General features: G+C 37.9%; 1 protein-coding gene across 2 annotated transcripts in view; it reads right to left on the reverse strand.

The window, feature by feature from the left end:
* Positions 1 to 457: 457 nt before the first annotated feature.
* EPRS1 (glutamyl-prolyl-tRNA synthetase 1) overlaps positions 458 to 22,227 on the reverse strand; it is a 64,653-nt gene continuing 42,883 nt past the window's right edge. For both annotated transcript variants that reach the window (XM_070767961.1, XM_070767960.1), the window contains 13 exons: positions 18,206 to 18,468; positions 16,209 to 16,260; positions 15,529 to 15,738; positions 15,015 to 15,087; positions 13,686 to 13,765; positions 13,354 to 13,455; positions 12,159 to 12,314; positions 11,470 to 11,667; positions 10,834 to 11,007; positions 7,262 to 7,422; positions 4,272 to 4,350; positions 926 to 990; positions 458 to 820 (listed from right to left, as the gene is read on the reverse strand). In XM_070767961.1, coding sequence (XP_070624062.1) covers positions 670 to 820; positions 926 to 990; positions 4,272 to 4,350; positions 7,262 to 7,422; positions 10,834 to 11,007; positions 11,470 to 11,667; positions 12,159 to 12,314; positions 13,354 to 13,455; positions 13,686 to 13,765; positions 15,015 to 15,087; positions 15,529 to 15,738; positions 16,209 to 16,260; positions 18,206 to 18,468 — 1,764 coding nt within the window. In that variant the 3' untranslated portion in view covers positions 458 to 669. The remainder of the gene's footprint in view (positions 821 to 925; positions 991 to 4,271; positions 4,351 to 7,261; positions 7,423 to 10,833; positions 11,008 to 11,469; positions 11,668 to 12,158; positions 12,315 to 13,353; positions 13,456 to 13,685; positions 13,766 to 15,014; positions 15,088 to 15,528; positions 15,739 to 16,208; positions 16,261 to 18,205; positions 18,469 to 22,227) is intronic.

Genomic DNA, 22,227 nt, shown 5'->3' on the forward strand with positions numbered 1-22,227 from the left:
GTAAGACAAGGAACTAAGAAGTCAGCTTGGGCAGAAGTGGCAGTGTGACCTCTGTGAGAACAGAAGTGTGCGGGGTGGGGAGGGGGGTGGGCAGGCGCAGAAGCAGGGTGAGTGAGTAAAAGCACAAAGTTGGAAGTAGAGGTGAGGAGGGCTTACCACTCTAGTAAATCATGAGTGGTGTTTTAAAGACCCCACAGTAATCAGGAAGAAATTCCAACAGATTTCAAGAGAAATCTCTTTTGGGACATCTGTGGTTGTATTTTACTTTTTAAACAGAAAGCTTAAAGGCAATTTTAATATTCCAAGGAGTTACGAAAAGGAAGCACTCCAACACGGAAGAAATGGGAAATTGGTGGTGCAAGGCCTGAAACAAGAGGGCTACATGGAGCAGAACGGTTAGAATAACTGTGGCATAGAATTAAAGTATTTCAGAAACAAATGAATACATGAAACAGTATTAGTTCATGATATTTATTACTGGGGCTGGTTACAGAAAAGTTTTTTTTCCACTGTTGATTTAGGCATAAGAATAGGTATTTGTCTCATGTGACTTCCTTTTAGAACTTCTATTTTTAAAAAAATCATAAAACTGTCTCTATCTGGGAAGATTAGTATCAGTTCTTTTTTTAAAAAGTGAGGAGGGTCGAAGCTGGGGTTTTGTTGTATGCCTCAGTAACTACGACCGAACAAGGTGTAGTACTTGGCAGGGTTCTTTCCACACACGCACTTGGCTCCCGGCGGCAGCTCGCAGAGTGGTTTGAAGGGGATGCACAGGCTTTTAGCTCCCATTGAAGGAGCACCGGGCTCAAGATCTTGATCCCTGAATCAAAAACAAATAAAAAATCCATTCGTTTATACCATGCATTTCTATTCTTTTTCATTGCAATACCTCATAGGTTTTATCTGTTAAACATTATTATCTTACCTGGCAGTGGTCTTTTTGATCCAATCTTCACAGTCAATTTCCCCACAGAATGGAATCTGAGCAATCTAACAAGAAAAAAAATGTTCAGTATTTACAACTCCTTCCATTCTATAAACGGAACATTTGAGTTTTGCATTAAACCTGCAAGCAAAAAGGACAGGCCTCCCAGCCCTTTTCAGGCCATGACACCTTGCAAACCTGCTAAGAACTTTGCTCAGAGATGCCCGAGATAGGAAAGCAATATTTTCCACTATCCCAAACCCACACTTTATGTAACATCGGCCCATAACAAAGACATCTTTGTAATACACTTAAATGACCAAATAAATTGGCTGCAACATAGTGCTGAAGAGAAGGAACAAAAAGTGAATTTCAAAGCATCCTCATTTCAAATCTGCACTGCCGCCTGCTCTACCTGGCTCCAAGGTTATCAGGAGGATGGAGAAGACAAATAGTAAACTGATTTTCAGTGAAACAAAGTGTGAGTTGCTCAGTCCTGTGCAACTCTTTGTGACCCCATGGATTGCAGCCCACCAGGCTCCTCTGTCTATGGGATTCTCCAGGCAAGAATACTGGAGTGGGTAGCCATTTTCTCCAGGGGATCTTCCTGACCCAGGGATGGAAACCAGGTCTTCTGCATTGCAGGCAGATTCTTTACTGCCTGAGCCACCAAGGAAGTTCATATAATTAAGTATATAATTTTAATTTTATATACAAACAATATAAAATTAATTATTGGATATATAAATAATTAATGTAAAATCTAAATGTAGAAACTCTGCAATGAAAACAGAAGAAAAAACAAACCTACAGACATAAGAGCTGAACTAACAAAGTTAATTCCCTGTATTGAAACTTACTAAATCATTAGCATTTATACAAACAAAAAGCATGAAAAAACGGAACATTCTTAAAAGTATTATTTAAAATTTATTCTAGAAGACAGAGTAGGGGGAAAACCTTAATCAGTCTCTAATTATGCTATGATATAAATACTAACCCAATTACAAAAACTGCAATAAATTTAAATTTAGTTTCTTAGAAATTTTATTTTTGTTAATGTACAACACAAAGCTATATTTTTTTATAATATTAACAAATTTTACAGTAGTCTTATTTCTTTGCACTAAGAAAAAAAATCACTAAGACTTGGAAAGGTATTTCTAAAAAAAATTTTTTAATTTAAAATGGTAAAGCATGTAAACAAATTCAACCAAAGTTGTTATTAGATGTATTTGGACTCATAAATGATACTTTTGTGAGAAACAAAAACCAAAAGATTCAATTCTTTTTAGCCTCAAAGCTTTTGATAAAGATCTGAAATTTCTTATTATTTATGCACATAATTCATTAATGTGAAAGGAGAATACACATTTTTAGGTGATTCATTCAGCCATAGAAAGGTTTTTACCTTTTTATCTTTCATTTTTTCTACATCTATATTTTAAAAAGACAAAATCTTTTGCAATATATAGTTTCTTGAACTCTTCAGCAGAAATGTTACTGATGAGAAATAGTAATGTAATAATAGAAATAATGATCAACAAATTAAAGATATATTTATGTCAACGGTAACAAGTATATGTTACATATAAATGACATCTATTTTTCATTCAATGAAGACCACCTCCTTGGAAAAATTTACTAAAATCAAGTCCTACAAATCAGATATATAAAAAAAAATTTTTTTCATTTATACCAACAAGGAAGGGTAGAAAATCAAACTCTCACTTACATTCAAGTTCCAAAGATCCCTTCCTCCTTCTCCCCTCCCAGTAAATCCAATTTTATTTACCATAGCTTCAAAGCTTGCTTGACAGTCAGTCAACATAGCTAAGCTGACCAACAAGAGGTGAGATGGGAGATGAAACTGACTACTGAATACAAGAAACAACAGTTGTTTTGGTCTCTCTGTGATCTTTGGACATACAACCAAAATACTGTATTCTGGTTCAGGACAGATGTTGAAATGTCTCCAACAGCTTATCTAATATTAGAATATGATTCCACTAATATCTGCTGAGATTCATTTCTTTGAAAGCAATGGATTAACTGATAAGTTACTCTATTGATTTATTAACTCTTATGCAATGTCTTTAATAGACTTTACTGTAAGAATGACTACCATATTTCTATAATAAAGGAAATCATAAAATTCAATACTTTATGGAACAAAAAAATTATGAAAATGTAAATAAATCACAGTGGAAGAAAAAATATACACAGTGTCCATTCTCAGGCAAAAAGGCTAGAAGAAATAGAAATCTGAAATATGTTTGAAGTCAAGTGACAAACGATGGAAATCAGAAAGGTGGAAGATTACTAAGGCAAAAAACCAAGAATAATAGAAGGCTAAATACTATAGAATTATAGATCAGAAGGGGATTTTGATACAATTTTGTACTTATTTTTCAGATTAGTAAACTGACAGACATATTAAGAGGTCAATGATCACAACCAACTAAAATCTTGTCTTATACACTCAGGATGAATTTTTTAAAAACATACAGAGAAAAAGTACATTAAGCTGAATCAGAAGAGAGACCCTAATTAGTATTAATTCTAATACTAGGCCTGCTGTTGTATGGCTTGGGGTAATTCATTTAGACTCTGGCCTGTGGCTTTCTCATTTATAATCTGGGGACACAGAACAGGCTGTATAAGTAAACATGTATACCAGAATACTAAAGTTCATAAGTGATTCATTCCAGTAATTAATAATTTTACAAACTGAAACCTCTTCTTTATGAAAATTAAGTTTTGGCTGGGAACATGTGCATATACAGAGCACACAAAACTGATAAAACCTTAAAGAGCCATTAGGAAAACCCGTGCAGTTTTATGGAATCCAGTAGTACCCACTCGTTCTCAAAAACAGGCTTAGAAATGAGTGATATTTTTCACTCATTATTCAGAAAGATCAATCAATTAAGATCTGGGTAAGTACAAACAGTGAGAGATCAGAAACAAGCATTCCTTATTTTAGGAATCTGCCCATTAGATTTCTAAAACTAAAACAATGTTTACTTTAGGAACTTAAGCTGAGAAAACAAAATGAAATTTTTCAATAATGAAAATATTAGGGATCATACAGAATGAAACTCATTCAGTGAGCCTAATGAACATGAGAGAAAGCTGTTATAAAATCAGTTCACAGTGTTATCCAAAAATAACAGAATATTTTACTGCTGTAGCAAAGTCAATGGAAACCAAAGGCTGAATAATATATAAACCTTTTATGTGACAGGCTTTGGAAAAGGGATTAACATGATACATAAATTTAATGGTCTTAAAATACCACTCACTGAAATACGTTTATATTAAAAGATTTTCAGAATTCTCTTACCTTCCCAGAATCAAGCTCCTTCTGGAAGTCCTCCATTGTATTAGCCACAACCATATGAGTCTTAAGGTCTTCAGAAGCCCTATCAAGTAATTAGAATACATATTTTTTCTTACTAATAAACTAAAGTACATGTTAGTTCAGTTGTGTCCCACTCTCTGCAACCCCATGGATGGTAGCCTGCCAGGCTCCTCTGGCCATGGGATTTTCCAGGCAAGAATACTGGAGTGGGTTGCCATTTCCTCCTCCAGGGGATCTTCCCGACCCAGGGATCAAACCCGCATCTCCTGTGTTTCCTGCACTGTCAGGCAGATTCTTTACCACTGAGCCACAGGCTACCCAGAATTAGAAGTGAATACATATTTTTTCTTACTAATACGACAGTTTTTTTAATGGCATAATTTAATGAAAGAATAACAACTTAGAATTGAGACGAATTCAACATGAACCTCAACTTTGTCTCCAGCAGTGACAGTCAGTGAACTTCATCACTAGCTATTAGTTAGCTCATCACTGCATTACTGGAAACATTAAAAAATTTGCCAAGCACATGCAGATAACAATTACTTTTGTCATAGTCATTAAATATCTACTGATCAATATTCTAACTCCTGGCTTTACCACTTATTACCTACCAGAGTCTAGGTTATTATTTAAACTTCTCTGGTCTTAGTTTTCCCTTATACAAAATTGGAAAAATACTCATCTAACCACCATATCAAATTGTTGTGAGAATCAAACACAAAGGCATGAAAATGTTTTAAAAAGGAAAAACACATAAATATATATTATTCAAGCTATTTTCACATACTCTGTAAGTCTTCTGTAAGAACCTCAGCTTCCAGAAATGAAATAAATATTATTCTCTTCCACACTCACAGTCACACATCACACGAGGAGCACTCACGGGTGGGGACCAATGAAGAGAAGGCATATGTTTCTTTTCTGAACCTCAGGGCTAGACTGTGGGAACCCTGACCATGACTATTCACTGTCTACCAAATCTGTTTCCCTTTCTTCTGACTTTTTTGCAGTGAGGTGGGTGGGCCCAAGTGACTAAGTTACAGCCAATGAGATACAGAAAGGAATATGCCACTTCCAAGGCTGAAGCCTTAAGGAAGGAAAAAAAATACACTATTAATGTAAGCAACTTACATTAATAAATTTACTGAATTAAAATGTCAATACACAGATGTAAAGAACAGACTTTTGGACTCTGTGGGGGAAGGTGAGGGTGCGATGATTTGAGAGAATAGCACTGAAACATGTATATTATTATATGTGAAACAGATCACCAGTCCAGGTTTGATGCATGAGACAGGGTGCTCAGGGGTGGTGCACTGGGATGACTCTGAGGGATGGGATGAGGAGGGAGGTGGAGGGGGGTTCAGGATGGGGGACACATGTATACCCGTGGCAGATTCATGTGAATGTATGGTAAAACCCACCACAATATTATAAAGTAATTAGCCTCTAATTAAAAATTTTTAAAATGTCAATAAAAAAGTCCTGTTTTTTTAGCCATTAAAGCAGTGTCTTTTCCAACCAGGGATGTACATCTGGATCACACAGAGCATGTTAACAATACAGATGAGCAGAATCTATCTTAATAAACTATGAATAAGAGTCTCCAGGTATAAGGTCCAAGTATTTTTCTGTTCCCAAAGCTCCCAGGTGACTCTGAAGAGAATCTCTGGAGAAGAATCATTGCGCTGAGAGCACTGTTCAGGTGACAGCAACGAGGACAGGCAGCTTTCTAATCTTGTGTCTCTGACAGTATCTCCTGTTCTGAGTTCAGATGAACTTCATATGAATTATGCATTTGTTGGCCAAATAAATCCATGAAAGTCAACCTCAAGAGACGTTATTATCATTTGCATTTTAAGGCAAGCCAGCCAACAAAAGCAAGTTCACTTGCCTACCATCACATAAACGCACCAAAGCCAAGGACAAAACTGATTCACTCCTTATGTGCAAGATTTACTGAAGATGAACATGAATCGGACACAGGTATTACAGGGTAAACGAGGAAGGTGCAGGCAAGGCCCCCCACCCCAAACTGAGCCTCTATCCCCAGTGGCCACAGGTCTTCCTCTCTGCTTCAGGTGGACAGGAAAGAAAATAAGGTGCCACACATAGGCCCCTCATCTTCTAGTGCCTCTGCCTTGAGATCTGTGATTCTAAAAGTCCCCTCTCCAGAGGTCAGGGCAGCCTCAAGCCTTTCCATCACCCAACCCCTTCAGGAGGTTCTTAGCCTTGGTGACATATTATCACCACCAGAGGGCGATTACTACTCAAGGTGCCAGGCCCTCTGCTGCTGCTCCTAAGTCACTTCAGTTGTGTCCAACTCTGTGCAACCCCACAGACAGCAACCCACCAGGCTCCCTCATCCCTGGGATTCTCCAGGCAAGAATACTGGAGTGGGTTGCCATTTCCTTCTCCAATGGAGGAAAGTGAAACGTGAAAGTGAAGTTGCTCAGTCGTGTCCGACTCTTAGCGACCCCATGAATTGCAGCCTACCAGGCTCCAGTTTTTCACTGCTTTTTTGTTTTCTAGGGAGAGTACTGGAGTGGGGTGCCATTGCCTTCTCCGCCAGGCCCCCTAGGCCAATTAAATTAACACCTCTCGGGGAGGGTCCCAGGCACAGGTAGTTTGAAAAGCTCCCCAGGTGCTGCTAATGTGTACCCAACAACTGAGAATCAGTGCTTCCGCACCTCAAATCTGATGTATCATAAAAGCTTGGACCTAAAATGAACCCAAATCAGTCAAAGGGACAGACAGTCCATCACTCCAAACCCAACAGGGAGCAGAAAGCATATAGAAAATAACCACAATATGAGTCAAAAAACCAAAGAGAAAGGCCAATTAAGAACCATGGGAGTTCGGAGGGAAAGATGACTTCCCATGGGGGCAATCACGGATTCCTTGGTAGAGATCTCAAAGGCTGAGCACAATGAGAAGACGGGAGGCACAAGCAACTCTAAGGAACTGACCGGGTGAAGAGGTTAATGTGAATGTCTTCCAAAATAGCATGCAGCTTCGTCTCAGCCTCATTTTCAGCAATTGTCAGCTTTTCTCCAGTGTCTCGTCTGACAGCTACAAACTGACAGTTCTTCATATCACGTGGCCCAACTTCAAGTCTAATCGGGACTCCCTAGAAAACAAAAAAGCAGTGAAAAATGACACATGCACATCTCCAATTGAATAAACAGACTGATGTCATGGCTTTACCTACTATAAATCAAAAATATCCGAAACACAAAGACAGATGCAAACCACTTTAAAGAGAAGGTAATATTCCTGATATACTTCAAAAACCTATTCCAATGAGAAGGCATAAACCTAAGGATGAAGCTACTGCCCAAGTGGCTCTGAGCTGGGAAAGAGTTTAATAGGGAAACAGGAGGACAGCTGTCCAGCTCGGTGCTCCTAACTTCTCTCACATAACAGCACACATGGAAAATCACACTTGCATGGCACACGGGGGTAAACACAGTGGGCTCCTTGGCACATCCTGGACTCATTCATGGCACATGGTGTGCTTTGGTGGGAAGGCCCTGGCTCTGGCTGCTCTACCTTGAGCATCAGAATTACTGAAGGACTTGTCAAAGCACATACTGCTGGGCTCTGCCACCTGAGTTTCTGATCTCAGTAGGTCCAGGGATGTGGCCCGAGAATTTGTAATCCTATCAAGTTCTAAGATGATAAAGAATCCACCTGCAATGTGGGAGACGTGGGTTCTATCCCTGGGTTGGGAAGATCCCCTGGAGAAGGGAACTGGCTACCCACTCCAGTATTCTTGCCTGGAGAATTCCATGGACAGAGGAACCTGGCGGGCTACAATCCATGGGAGCACAAAGAGTCGGACATGCCTGAGTGACTTCTCCCTTCACTTTCACCAAGTTCTCCCGTGATGCTGAGCTGCTGGTCCTGGGACTAAAGAACCACTCCCCAGGAGCCCAGGGTTTTTACAAAGGAGCTTAAGGAGCATATGCAAGTTTAAGCCTTGTGGATGTTCAATCCTTGTGAATCCACATAATGACTTTGCTCTGAGTGGATTAAGGCTTAAGAGAGAGCCCACTTTTAGGGGCTAGAAACTTCCTAACAAATAAAACTTTAACACATTTTCCTTTTTTGAGTGAATGATCCTCTATAATTGTTTTGAATTTAAATTAGGAGCCTGTCTACACAGTTCAGCTGATCAGTCGTTCCCCAAACCAAAGCCAAACGAAAAAATGTAAATTTTACTCTAGAAAAAAAAGATTTACCCCCTAGAGAAGACTTACTTTACAAAATAACAATTCTCTGGAACAAAATACTGTATACTTTCACATTATTTTATTGTTTCCCTTTATTCATCCAATGTATACATTGGATGAATGTATACATGCATGGACTGCAGCCTTGTCTAACTCAGTGAAACTAGGCCATGCCGTGTGGGGCCACCCAAGACGGACGGGTCATAGGGGAGAGGTCTCACAGAATGCGGTCCACTGGAGAAGGGAATGGCAAACCACTTCAGTATTCTTGACTTGAGAACCCCATGAACAGCTGGCTTAAAGCTCAACATTCAGAAAACTAAGATTATGGTATCTGATTCCATCACCTCATGGCAAATAGATGGGCAAACAATGGAAACAGTGAGAGACTTTATTTTGGGGGGCTCCAAAATCACTGCAGATGGTGACTGCAGCCATGAAATTAAAAGACGCTTACTCCTTGGAAGGAAAGTTATGACCAACCTAGACAGCATATTAAAAAGCAGAGACATTACTTTGCCGACAAAGGTCTGTCTAGTCAAGGCTATGGTTTTTCCAGTGGTCATGTATGGATGTGAGAGTTGGACTATAAAGAAAGTCCAGCACCGAAGAATTAATGCTTTTGAACTGTGGTGTTGGAGAAGACTCTTGAGAGTCCCTTGGACTGCAAGAAGATCCAACCAGTCCATCCTAAAGGAGATCAGTCCTGGGTGTTCATTGGAGGGTCTGATGTTGAAGCTGAACATCAGGCCAAAGTCCACCTGATGTGAAGAGCTAACTCATTTGAAAAGACCCTGATGCTGGGAAACATTGAGGGCAGGAGGAGAAGGGGACGACAGAGGATGAGATGGTTGGATGGCATCACCGACTCAATGCATATGAGTTTGGGTGGACTCTGGGAGTTGGTGCTGGACAGGGAGGCCTGGCATGCTGCAGCTCATGGGGTTGCAAAGAGTCAGACACGATTGAGAGACTGAACTGAACTGAACTGATACATGCGTTAAGAAACAGTGTTAAGTGCAATGATATTTTAAAAGATGAATAAGAAAGAGATCCTGTCCTGAAGAAGCTTCATGTTTTGCAGGGTAATTAAGGCATGCATACAAATAATAAAAATCAGTGCAGAAAATCAAAAAATCAAAAGTGGGAGACTACCCTCAGCAGGAAGAGAGAAGAAAAGTTACTGGAGAAGGCAAAAATTAATGAGTAATCATCAAAACAGAAGAACGTTCTATAAAATAACTGACCTATATTTACAAAAATGTAAATACCATGGATGACAACGAAAGGCTGAGGAACTACTCCTGATTAAAAGAAACTAAAAAGACATGACAATAAAAATGCACTAGGACTCCATCCTATCCTGGGCAAGGGAGGGCTGGGACAGACCAGAGGAAGGCAAAGGAGAGGCCCACAGGCGTGGAGGACTATTTTTTACCTTTCAGTCCAGTTAGTAGCAAGGGATAAGTTTCTTTTTGGTACCTTGGGCAAGTACAAATGGGTTTAGAGAAGGTATTACTGAAATCACACACTTGCTATTTCCACGTAAGTAAAAAAGACTGCAATTAAAGGGAAATTTACACAACTTTAAAGTCTTTATTAAAGGTAGGAGAGTATGTAGAGGAAAAAGTATATCACAAAAGGAAAGCAGCATCAATGTAACTACTATCCTTCAGCAGAGATTTATCTGAGGGGCCATTTAAAACAAATAAAGAGATAAAGATGAGCAACTTTGGGAACCCAACATGCATTAATACTGAATAATCCCAGTATGGCTAAGACTGCATATTTGAAAGCTTGAACCTGCAACTTCACTACCTCTTCCCATCCACTGCCTGTAATATGAGTTTATAAATTCTTGACTCCTAACTGCTAGTTCTAACAAGATTTCCTGTTTCATCATTAAGAAAAAGTTAAATCTCAGAAGTCTGAAAAATGGAATAAAGAACACAGATCACCTATTAATGACTGTGCAATAAAAGTTAAATCAAAAACATTAAACCAGAATTTAGACTAGACTTGAATATACAAAGTAAGAACGAACACACCACTGTTAAACTGTGGTGTGAAATTACTCTCTGATTAGCTGCACCAATGACAGCTATTAACAGTTGATGTCCATGCACCATGATTCTGATAGTCTTACTATTGAAATAACTTATTTTATGAATCCTTGATATAAACGTTTTAGTAACAACCATAGGGGGTTTGTTAACCATAAACAAGGTCTTCAAGATCATTTTTATTCAAACAATAAAATTCCAAATTGGGAGAGTGGGAGTAAAATATGCAACGGAAGACTTTACCTTGAGTTCCCAGTGATTGAATTTCCAACCTGGTGAGTAATTATCTCGCAAATCAACTCGAACTCGAATATTGACACTGAGTAACCGCCTTTGATAATCACTGCATTTTGCAAGTAGAGCATCTCTGTCTTCTTCAGAAAGTGCATTTGTGATGCCACAGGGAATAACCACCACCTAGAATCCAGCGTGATATTACAAATTTGTACAAAGCAGCATCATACAAAAGTAATGAATTCACAATCACCACCTAGCACTCACAAATCAAAACCTCCTAGTGGCCATAAATCTTCACAGCAGTCAACTTCTGTGGTCTACACAGAATATCTAGCAATGAGCTGCATATTGTTTGTCCATGATGAATGCATTTTTGTTTCTCATTTAACCTATTATAAATCATTTCAAAAAATAATTTCTAGAAGTTTTATAAAGTAGGTAGAAAATTTTAAAGGGTAGAAAACAGTAACATGAATAATACACATAGTTACACAACACTGAAATCTAGACTGTATTCTGTGTTGTTTCCATATCAGCAAAACCTACCTGAATGACATCCAGAAAAGCACACTTTTAAATTTTCTTCACTAAATATGGCTTGAATTTTATAAAAGAAATGATGACCAGGAATACTTTGCTTACCTGAACACAGGCGACACGGGGCGGTAACACTAAGCCCACGTTGTCCCCATGAACCATGGTCATCACACCAATAGTTCGAGTTGTCAGGCCCCACGAGTTCTGATAGGCAAACTGCTTCTCTCCTGCTGTCTTTGGATCTTCAAAAACGATTTCAAACATTTTAGAGAAATTCTGTCCTAAATGATGTGATGTTGCTCCCTAAAAGAGAGAAACACATCTTTTAACGACCCATTTTGCCTTTGAAAATAACTACTGTTAAGACCACACACCTTAGCATGGCACTAGATCTGCTTTATCTTCCCTTTTTATGTTAAATGAGTTTTTAAAGCATAACTGATACAAAAAAGACTAAGATTAGTTAAAAAAAAATTCTATCAGAATTAATACAGAAGACAACTATTATACCTCTTCTGCTGTAAGGCAGACCCTTTCATAGGCGTAACTTTAATTACAAAGGTTTAAAAAAATATATCCATGCTCTGGTAATTCAGAATACAAGCTTGATTTAACTGACATCGGAGATTCGGGGGGAATGGTACAGATTGGCCTGAAATTATAACACAACCTAGAAGCATGTGATATTTATATATTTTTTTAAGAGTCTACTTCTTTGATGGCAGAAGAAACTTCTCAGATTGGCCATGGCTATGCTTTCAGTCCCCTAGGAATCCTCTGTGGCAGACTGATACCTGGATAGCTCTTCCACTGGCAGATATAAATGCTTCCACTGTAGTGGTGTAATCTCCTCCTGCAAATTTCTCCTTTTCAGTCTTTCTTCCCTTTACAACAGGAATTGCCAGGAGTTCTTCATATACCCGAGCATATAAGTCAAGTATCTGCAAAACCTGTAACATGTTAAATGTAAAAGTGTTCAAATTTATGCTATATTTATTGGTTATAGATCTATAAAAACTGTACTATTTAAAACTAACTGTGGTGGGGAAAGCACTTCAAACAACAAAAATCTTTTTTCTTGGAAAGGTTAAAGCAGCCAGTGTAAATTCATTAAGAGAGACAAAGCAGAACTCAAAGAAATGGAACATTTTTCTAAATTAATTTTTATTGGAGTATAATTGCTTTACAATGTTGCATTAGCTTCTATTGTACAGCAAAGAGAATCAGCTGTACTATTTCCTCTTTTTCCTTCCCATTTAGATCACCACAGAGCACTGAATAAGGTCCCCTGAGGTATACAGTAGGTTCTCATTAGTTATCTGTTTTAGAATAATTTTTAATATACATAAATTTAGAATATAAGAGAAAAATGAATGCTTATAAAAGATACACAGTAACCTGGGTGAAGACATCCTGAAGAATAATTAATTTCACCCATGATATTATAATAATTTCTTCTATACATTGAAGTCCAAAACTATTTTCATCTGAAAATTTAAAGCAGTACGTTTATTAATAAAATTTCAATATGCAGTTCCTTAAGTTCATGCTCAGACAGTAAAGAACCTGCGTGCAATGCAGAAGATCCAGGTTCAGTCCCTGGATCAGGAAGATTCCTCTGGAGAAGGGAATGGCAGGCAACCCACTCCCATATTCTTGCCACGAGAATAACATGGACAGAGGAGCCTGGTGAGCCACAGTCCATGGGGTTGCATAGAGTCAGACATGACTGAGCAACTAACATTAACATATTTGAATTAACCTGCTTTTAACGTTAAGAGGTGATATGTAAATTTTAAGGAACAAAACAATTTATACCAGAAAGCTGTCTTATAATGTCATTTCGAGTCAGACCAAATTTCAACTTATTTACTGAATGATTACTACCATGTAGATAGCACTGCATTACTCACAGCTTGGGGAGGGGGTGGAATGCATAGTCTGGACAAAGAATCAGAACAGAATTAACATGGAACACAACTTTTATACCTCTTCTGCTGCCTCTTCAAACGTAGCAAAGGCACTGTGCCCTTCCTGCCAGAGGAATTCACGGGTACGTAAGAAAGGCTGAGGGTGCTTGAACTCCCAGCGCTGGAAGAGACAAGAACACGGTCTGCTCATTAGAGCTTTTCAATTTTTAGTGACAACTTTATGTGGTAAGCAATCAGAAATCCTAACTGTGATCCAAAATATCAATATTTCAAAAATGCTTTCATATTCCCAATCCTTTGAATCTAAAAGTAAGAAAAAACATGTGTTGTGTGTGTTTTTTTTAATGGCTAAGAAGAAGAATGAAGAACTGTAAGATGGGAGTGACCTACCACCACGTTGCACCACTGGTTGAGCTTCACGGGCAGGTCCCTGTGGGACTGCACCCACTTCGCATATGCAGGATACATTACTGAAAAGACACAGGGAAGCATGGGCAGTCAGTCGTTCCCCTTGCAGGCTGTACCATAAACCAGCAACATAATAGGAACTAAAGCGCTGTGTCTGTGCAGGTGAGTGAGCGGTACTGTAGTTCAGAAAATGGATTAGTCAAGGAAAAACTTGACCGTATTTTATGTTCTTCACAATGAGATTTACATTTGACAACTTCTCAGTGTTTTGTTTCTAGACATTAAGTGAACATCTTACAGTATATACTATGTTCTATATTAAGTTGTTTGCATTCATTACACTGTTCAATCCTCACATTCAACCCATGAAATAAATATCATCTCAATACTGAAAATGTGGAAGTTGAGCTTAGAGAAGTTAAATAACCTGCTAAATGCAGCAGCTACCAAACTTTACATTAAATCTATCTGCTGTGTCTACCCAGAGTCTGAAAGCTCTTGCCATGAACTGGTAATTTAAGTGAAGACACTTGTCTTATCATAGCCTATTCAGGATTATCTACAATTAATAAAACAAAAAGAAAACTTTGCCAATCTGCCTTGTGAAAAAAAAAAGCTGGTGTCATAATTTTAATAATGCATCATTATTAAGAGTATCACTGAAAGTATCAAATAAAGAGCAAACAATCTCTAGCTCTAAAGATAGATAACCACTTTGGAAGACACTAACAAGCCCAAAGGCTCGAACTTTCCAAGCGGTATTCCCATTTATTATGTGTAGTTTTAGGAAAACCATTTATCCCATCAGAGAACTTGTTTTTCTTTAACCTGCAAAGTGGAGATAACAGTAGCTGTCTCTACTTTCCTAACTACACCATTGTGAGAATAATACAAGGTGTAAATGAAATCACTTATTACCCTATAAAAACTCTATATAAATGTAACCTGAAAATGACTAATTTCAAGTCAATAGGGCATAAAACACTAGTGTTTGCAATTTTATAATCAATTCCAAGAATAAAAGTCCATGGGAAGTTCTGAAAAATTATAGCATGAAATGAAAGATGATACAAGTGTTTTAAAAAAAAAAAAAAAAATTTTATCTGGATGACAAAGAGCTCCACAAAGCATACTGTCAGAGAACAAAATTCTATGCCACTCAAATCTGCGCTCATCTTTATCCACATTCATTAAACTTTGTATCATCAACAGGAATTACAAATATCACAAAATAAAAGGTGAAACTCAACTCTGGAAGCTGTCTCTAATGTTCAATGAGCTTTTCTCCTGCGTTCCAACGCCCACCCTCACCTGTTTCACTGGTAGGACGAATGGCAATTGGTTCTGCCAACTCTGTTTTGCCAGATCTTGTCACCCAAGCAACCTAGCAACATAAAATCATTTTTCATACATTTTTAAAACAGCACTTTAGAGAAAGAACACAGATGTAGGCAAATTTTATTTCAAGTTTTGCTATATCAATTAAGCAAGTTAAAATAACCACTACTGTTCACCATGAGAAAAAGTATTTACTGTCTTTATAATTTTTATTTTATAATATAAAATCATAATGTTATAATTTATAAATTATAATTTATACTGTATTTATAATTTTTACTAAAAGGTAAAAGCCGGTTAATTAATGTAACAAAAAGAATCATGATTTACACTGATGAAAGAAATATAATTTTTTTAAATGGCTTTACATTTCTCTAAGTTGACTGCTGTAACCTGTCTTTTAAATTACTATTCAAGTGTGAATTGAAAATATACTTCTGACTTTATAAGAGAAAACTGCAAAAATAGATAAAGCAGGCTAATTTACCTCAGGAGCAAAGTCAGCAATATGAGTCTTCTCTTTCTCTAATGCACCTTGAGACACAAACATGGGGAAATAGCAGTTTTCAACACCGAGTTTCTTGATCTCAGCATCAAAAAAGTCCTTGATGGATTCCCAAATGGAATATGCCCAGGGACGAAGGATATAGCAGCCACTTACATCATAGTATTCAATCATTTCTGACTTTGTGATGACCTTTTTAAAAGAAAAATACATTCTATGAAGCCTAAATTGAACCAAAATTACAGTGTAAGTGCCGAGAGCATGACAGTCAAGCTTTAAGTCTGGAGGCTTTCCTTGCTGGTAAATCCTCTTAATGTGCATGTAAGATGGATCTTTCTAGATCCTTCTAAGAAACAAGAGTGCTCTAAGGTCATAAGACTTGCATTCTAACTTGCTTCCGCTGTTTTACTGTTTTGTTACTTTGGACTAAGACTTTCACCTCACCAAAAAACAAAACAAAAATAAAATAATGACTATCTCATAGATCTACTTCTCGGTTCAATACTTTCTGTGGGCACGCTTTGAAAATTGACACGCTACATGACTATACTATGGATTACTAAAGGCATTATACATTATTACTCTGTATCTGGATTTTAGAATCTAATTGTAAGTAGCCTTTGAGAAATTTAAAAGAAGAAATCAACTGAGCCCATACTCACTTGAGAATACCAATCTGCAAGACTGTCTTCTTTTCTGGCCTCAAGACCCAACCTGTAGATATAAAAAATAAAATATAAATCTCTTCATCCAGCAACTGCTTTGAGGCTCAATAGAAATAAACCCCGAAACTTCAAAATGGCTTGTTTTTCTTCAGTATGAGTTATTTCTCTGTTTGTATCTCTTCTGTATTCATCCCTATATTTTTATCCTAGAAAGTAGTTAAGTCATTTCTTAAAGGGTAGTGTGATACTGTCCACAAAAATTAGGAAAGCTAAGCCTAACCAAAAGCTATGATTTTAATGCAGACGTTCCTTTTACAAAGTTCTTTATAAGTTACCTTGTAAGTTCTTTATAAATTACTACTAATTTGTAGTAAAGACAGAATTTATTCTCACTAAAAAATAAAAAGAAGTTTCTGCCAATCTCAATCCAGATAAATTAGAGTAACATCAGTGTCTCACTGTAAGCACCTATAAATAGTAAAAAACAATGGGTATATGTATATACATATGTCAATACATAAATGTGTATATGTGTGTGTGCATATATATCCTTACATGTTCTAAAGTTTTTAACTTCAGTCAATAAAAGTCACAGAAATAGATGCTTCCAAAATAAATTAGGTCTACAATAAAAAACTATTCTAGGCAATAATCTTTTTATTGAAACACTGACAATTATTCAGCAAACTGCAGTCTTAAAAATTCACACAGAAAGTCTACCCAATAGTTATGTCTTATAAAAGGTCCATCTTTTTAGTTTATTGGCTTATTGGCTTAAAAGCTGAATGTATTTACATTTGAATTGTCCATTTCTCACTTTGACACATCTCAGCAAAATGTCTACGTGAAGTCTGGCCCTTTCACAAGCAGTCAGAAGGTAAAAGGTAAAATGTTCTGTTCTCACCTCTACTATTCTATAATTCTAATCACCCAGTTGATGCGCAAGAAAAGTCACAGTTGTATTCTCTGGTTTAAGGAGACCTTCTGTGTATGCCATGAGAGATGAGAGGCAAGATTTGAAATTCAGCTAAAAAAATCTTAACACCAAAGTATCTCTAAGTAGTAGCTGCTAACATCAGCTTAGCTTAAGTTTAGCTTCGAGAAAACCTCACATAGAGTTCACACTAATTTTGGGATGGGGATAATGGAGAAATCTTATTGTTCACATGGATTGGAAATATCGTAACACTGTCTATTCCACAGCGGGTGTCATCTTTAAACCACGTTTGTTTCATATTTAACCATTTTAAAAACCTATTTCAAATGAAGTTCTCATTTAGTCCTCACAAAAGATTTTCATTTGAAAAATCTGCTAAAGTACAAAACAATATGTATAGTTAGGTTAACAATTGTGTTAAAGGGAGGAAAAAGAGAAAAAATAACATTTTTGCTGTTCAGTCACTAAGTTGCGGATAGCCAACTCTGCAATTCCGTAGATCACAGTATACCGACTGGGCTTCCCTGTCCTCCACTGTCTCCCGGAGCTTGCTCAAACTCATATTCATTGAGTCAGTGACATTACCCAACCATCTCATCTGTCGCCCTTCTCCTTTTGCCTTCAATCTTTCCCAGCATCAGGGTCTTTTCCCAAAATACATACATATATATGTATTTGTTTTTACTTGTGTAAGCAAATGAAAATCTCTTGATGGATAGAGAAGAACAGTAACAGTGGTGACCAGTTCATTACGGTGGTAGGAGGAACTGGGAAAATGGGAAACAAGCATAGGAGTGAGACCTTGCTGAACTTTTTATATTCTAAGATTCGTGAACCAAGCAAATGAATGTGTTACCATTTAGGTAACATATTCTTAGGCCCTTGAGACAGTGGAGGACAGAAAATGAACAGAAGCTATCTGCTGACATTATACATTTAGCATTCTCCAATTTAATGTGATAGTCAAACTAACCAAAAAGAAGTTTTTTTTCAATAATTAAAAGTTGAATTCATCTAAAACTTTGTTTCACTTCAACTGAAGTTTCCGTTTTATTACCTGGTCTGCTTCTTAGGCCCTTGTCCTTCCCCTGCTCCATTTGGTGTCAGCCCACTTCCTTGGGTTTTAAAGGAATCTTTCTTTTGGCTGTCATTTTGCTTCTGAGGCTTATTCTGCTTTTCAGATTTATTTTCTTTTTCTTTCTTTTTCTTATCTTTCTCCTCAGCCCCAGTGGCAGAGACAGGCTTATACTCTACTCCCGTCAGAGACTTGTACTGTGCTTTCAGCTGAAGGAGTTCTTGTACGGCTGTATCTACTTGATCCTTTAACAGAAGAGGAAAAAGAGAAGACAGCATTTAATTCCAATCACTACCTAAGCACCGATGTCCAGTGTTTTACAAGCAGATCTGAAAACACAAAGGCAGAGGGGTACGGGCTAGCGGTCAGTATATGTTAAATATACTAACTATTGAAATGAATAAAAGAACACGGTAAGTAGAGACAGAACTGGAAAAGTTACTAAAAAATTGTACTATAATTGCTCTGTTTAAAGAACAGTCACTAACCACATGCAGCTACTTAAATTTAAATTAAATAAAACTTAAAATTCAATTCCTCAGTCACAACAGCCCCATTTCAACTGCTCAACGGTTCCAGAGGCTAGTGACTACGGTACTGGACAGAACAGTTAGAAGACATTTCTATCATTTCAGAAAGTTCTACTGGAAAGCACTAGATATAACATGTATTCTGCAATTTAATATGAGTCTTTACAGGACAGAAGTTGAACATTTCACAATTATAAAAATGACAGTAATCAAGCTTCTATATTACTGGTTAAACTTCAAAACCTGTAATGATTGTTTTCCACTCATGTGAATTTGTACCAAAAAATCCTCCTCCTATGGTATAATATGACAAGCGCAAACTACCCCAAAAGTTCAAAGTAAAAGCTGCCATTTGAGACTGACAGAGCTTTAGGGGCATGAGTCACACAAAGAGTACGCATCAAGGGTCTCCAGTATGCCAGGCACTGATAGACACAGGCCTCTATTCTTACAGCCAAGAGAGACAATAATTAAAATATAGTGTGTTTAAGTTGTGGATGTGACGGGTGATGAAAGTAAAGTCCAATACTCCATTGGAACCTGGAATATTAGGTCCATAAATCAAGGCAAATCGGAAGTGGTCAAACAGGAGATGGGAAGAGTGAACACTGACATTTTAGGAATCAGTGAACTAAAATGGACTAGAATGGGTGAATTTAACTCAGATGACAATTATATCTACTACTGTGGGCAAGAATCCTTTAGAAGAAATGGAGTAGCCATCATGATCAACAAAAGAGTCCAAAATGCAGTACTTGGATGCAATCTCAAAAACGACAGAAGGATCTCTGTTCATTTCCAAGGTAAATCAATCAATATCAAAGAAATCCAAGTCTATGAGACGACTAGTAAAGAAGCTGAGGTTGAACAGTTCTACAAAGACCTACAAGACCTTCTAGAACTAACACCCCAAAAAGATGTCCTCTTCATTATAGGGGACTGGAATGCAAAAGTAGGAAGTCAAGAGCTACCCGGAATAACAGGCAAATTTGTCCTTGGAACAAAATGAAGCAGGTCAAGGGCTAACAGACTTTTGCCAAGAGAATGCGCTGGTCATAGCAAACACCCTCTTCCAACAACACAAGAGAAGACTCTATACATGGACATCACCAGATGGTTAATACCGAAATCAGACTGATTATATTCTTTGCAGCCAAAGATGAAGAGACTCTATACAGTCAGCAAAAGGAAGACCAGGAACTGACTGTGGCTCAGATCATGAACTCCTTATAGCCAAATTCAGACTTAAACTGAAGAAAGGAGGGAAAACCACTACATCATTCAGGTATGACCTAAATCAAATCCCTTATGATTATACAGTGGAAGTGACAAATAGATTCAAGGGATTAGATCTGAGAGAGTGCCTGAAGACTATGGACGGAGTTTCGCAACACTGTACAGGAGGCAGTGATCAAGACCATCCCCAAGAAAAAGAAATGCCAAAAGGCAAAATGGTTGTCTGAGGAGGCCTTACAAATAGCTGAGAAAAGAAGAGAAGCTAAAGACAAAGGAGAAAAGGAAAGACATAAGCATCTGAATGCAGAGTTCCAAAGAAAAGCAAGGAGAGATAAGAAATGCTTCCTCAGCGATCAATGCAAAGAAAAAGAGGAAAACAACAGAATGGGAATGACTAGAGATCTCTCCAAGAAAATCAGAGATACCAAGGGGACATTTCATCCAAAGATGAGCACAATAAAGGACAAAACTGGTATGGACCTAACAGAAGCAGAAGATATTAAGTAGAGGTGGCAAGAATACACAGAAGAACTATACAAAAAAGATCTTCATAACCCAGATAACCACGATGCTGTGATCACTTACCTAGAGCCAGACATCCTGGAATGCAAAGTCAAGTGGACCTTAGGAAGCATCATTTTGAACAAAGCTAGTGGAGGTGATGGAATTCCAGTTGAGCTATTTCAAATCCTGAAAGATGATGCTGTGGAAGTGCTGCATTCAATATGCCAGCAAATTTGGAAAACTCAGCAGTGGCCACGGGACTGGAAGAGGTCAGTTTTCATTCCAATCCCAAAAAAAATAATGCCAAAGAATGCTGAAACTACTGCACAACTGCACTCATCTCACATGCTAGCAAAGTAATGCTCAAAATTCTCCAAGCCAGGCTTCAACAGTATGTGAACCATGAACTTCCAGATGTTCAAGATGGATTTTGAAAAGGCAGAGGAATCAGAGATCAAATTGCCAACATCCATTGGATCATCAAGAAAGCAAGAGAGTTCCAGAAAAACATCTACTTTTTCTACTTTTACTTTATTGACTATGACAAAGCCTTTGACTGTGTGGATCAAAACAAACTATGGAAAATTCTTCAAGAGATGGGAATACCAAACCACCTCACCTGCCTCCTGAGAAATCTGTATACAGGTCAGGAAGCAACAGTTAGAACTGGACATGGAACAACAGACTGGTACCAAATTGGGAAACGAGTACATCAAGGCTGGATACTGTCACCCTGCTTTTTGAACTTATATGCACAGTACATCATGAGAAACGCTGGAGTGGAAGAAGCATAAGCTGGAATCAAGATTGCCGGGAGAAATATCAATAACCTCAGATATGCAGATGCCACCACCCTTATCGCAGAAAGTGAAGAACTAAAGAGCCTCTTGATGACAGTCAAAGAGGAGAGTGGGAAAGTGGGCTTAAAGCTCAACATTCAGAAAACTAAGATCATGGCATCCGGTCCCATCACTTCATAGGAAACAGATGGGGAAACAGTGAGAGATGGGGAAACAGTGAGAGACTTAATCTTTTCGGGCTCTAAAATCATTGCAAATGGTGACTGTAGCCGTGAAATTAAAAGATGCTTGCTCCTTGGAAGAAAAGCTATGACCAACCTAGATGGCATTTTAAAAAGAAGAGACATTACTTTGTCAACAAAGGTCCGTTTAGTCAAGGCTATGGTTTTTCCTGTGGTCACGTATGGATGTGAGAGTTGGAATATAAAGAAAACTGAGCACTGAAGAATTGATCCTTTTGAACTGTGGTGTTGGAGAAGACTCTTGAGAGTCCCTTGGACTGCAAGGAGATCCAACCAGTCCATCCTAAAGGAGATCAGTCCTGGGTATTCATTGGAAGGACTGATGTTGAAGCTGAAACTCCAATACTTTGGCAACCTGATGCGAAGAGCTGACTCATTTGAAAAGACCCTGATGCTGGGAAAGATTGAAGGCAAAGAGGAGAAGGGGACAACAGAGGATGAGATGGTTGGATGGCACCACCGACTCAATGGACATGAATTTGGGTAAACTCCAGGAGTTGGTGATGGACAGGGAGGCCTGGCGTGCTGCAGTCCATGGGGTCTTAAAGAGTCAGACACAACTGAGCGACTGAACTGAACCTAGACAGCATATTAAAAAGCAGAGACAGTACTTTACCAACAAAGGTCCATCTAGTCAAAGCTACGGTTTTTCCAGTAGTATGTATGGATGTGAGAGTTGGATTATAAAGCAA

The sequence above is a fragment of the Bos indicus genome, chromosome 16, assembly GCF_029378745.1.
Source record: "Bos indicus isolate NIAB-ARS_2022 breed Sahiwal x Tharparkar chromosome 16, NIAB-ARS_B.indTharparkar_mat_pri_1.0, whole genome shotgun sequence".
NCBI lineage: Eukaryota > Metazoa > Chordata > Mammalia > Artiodactyla > Bovidae > Bos > Bos indicus.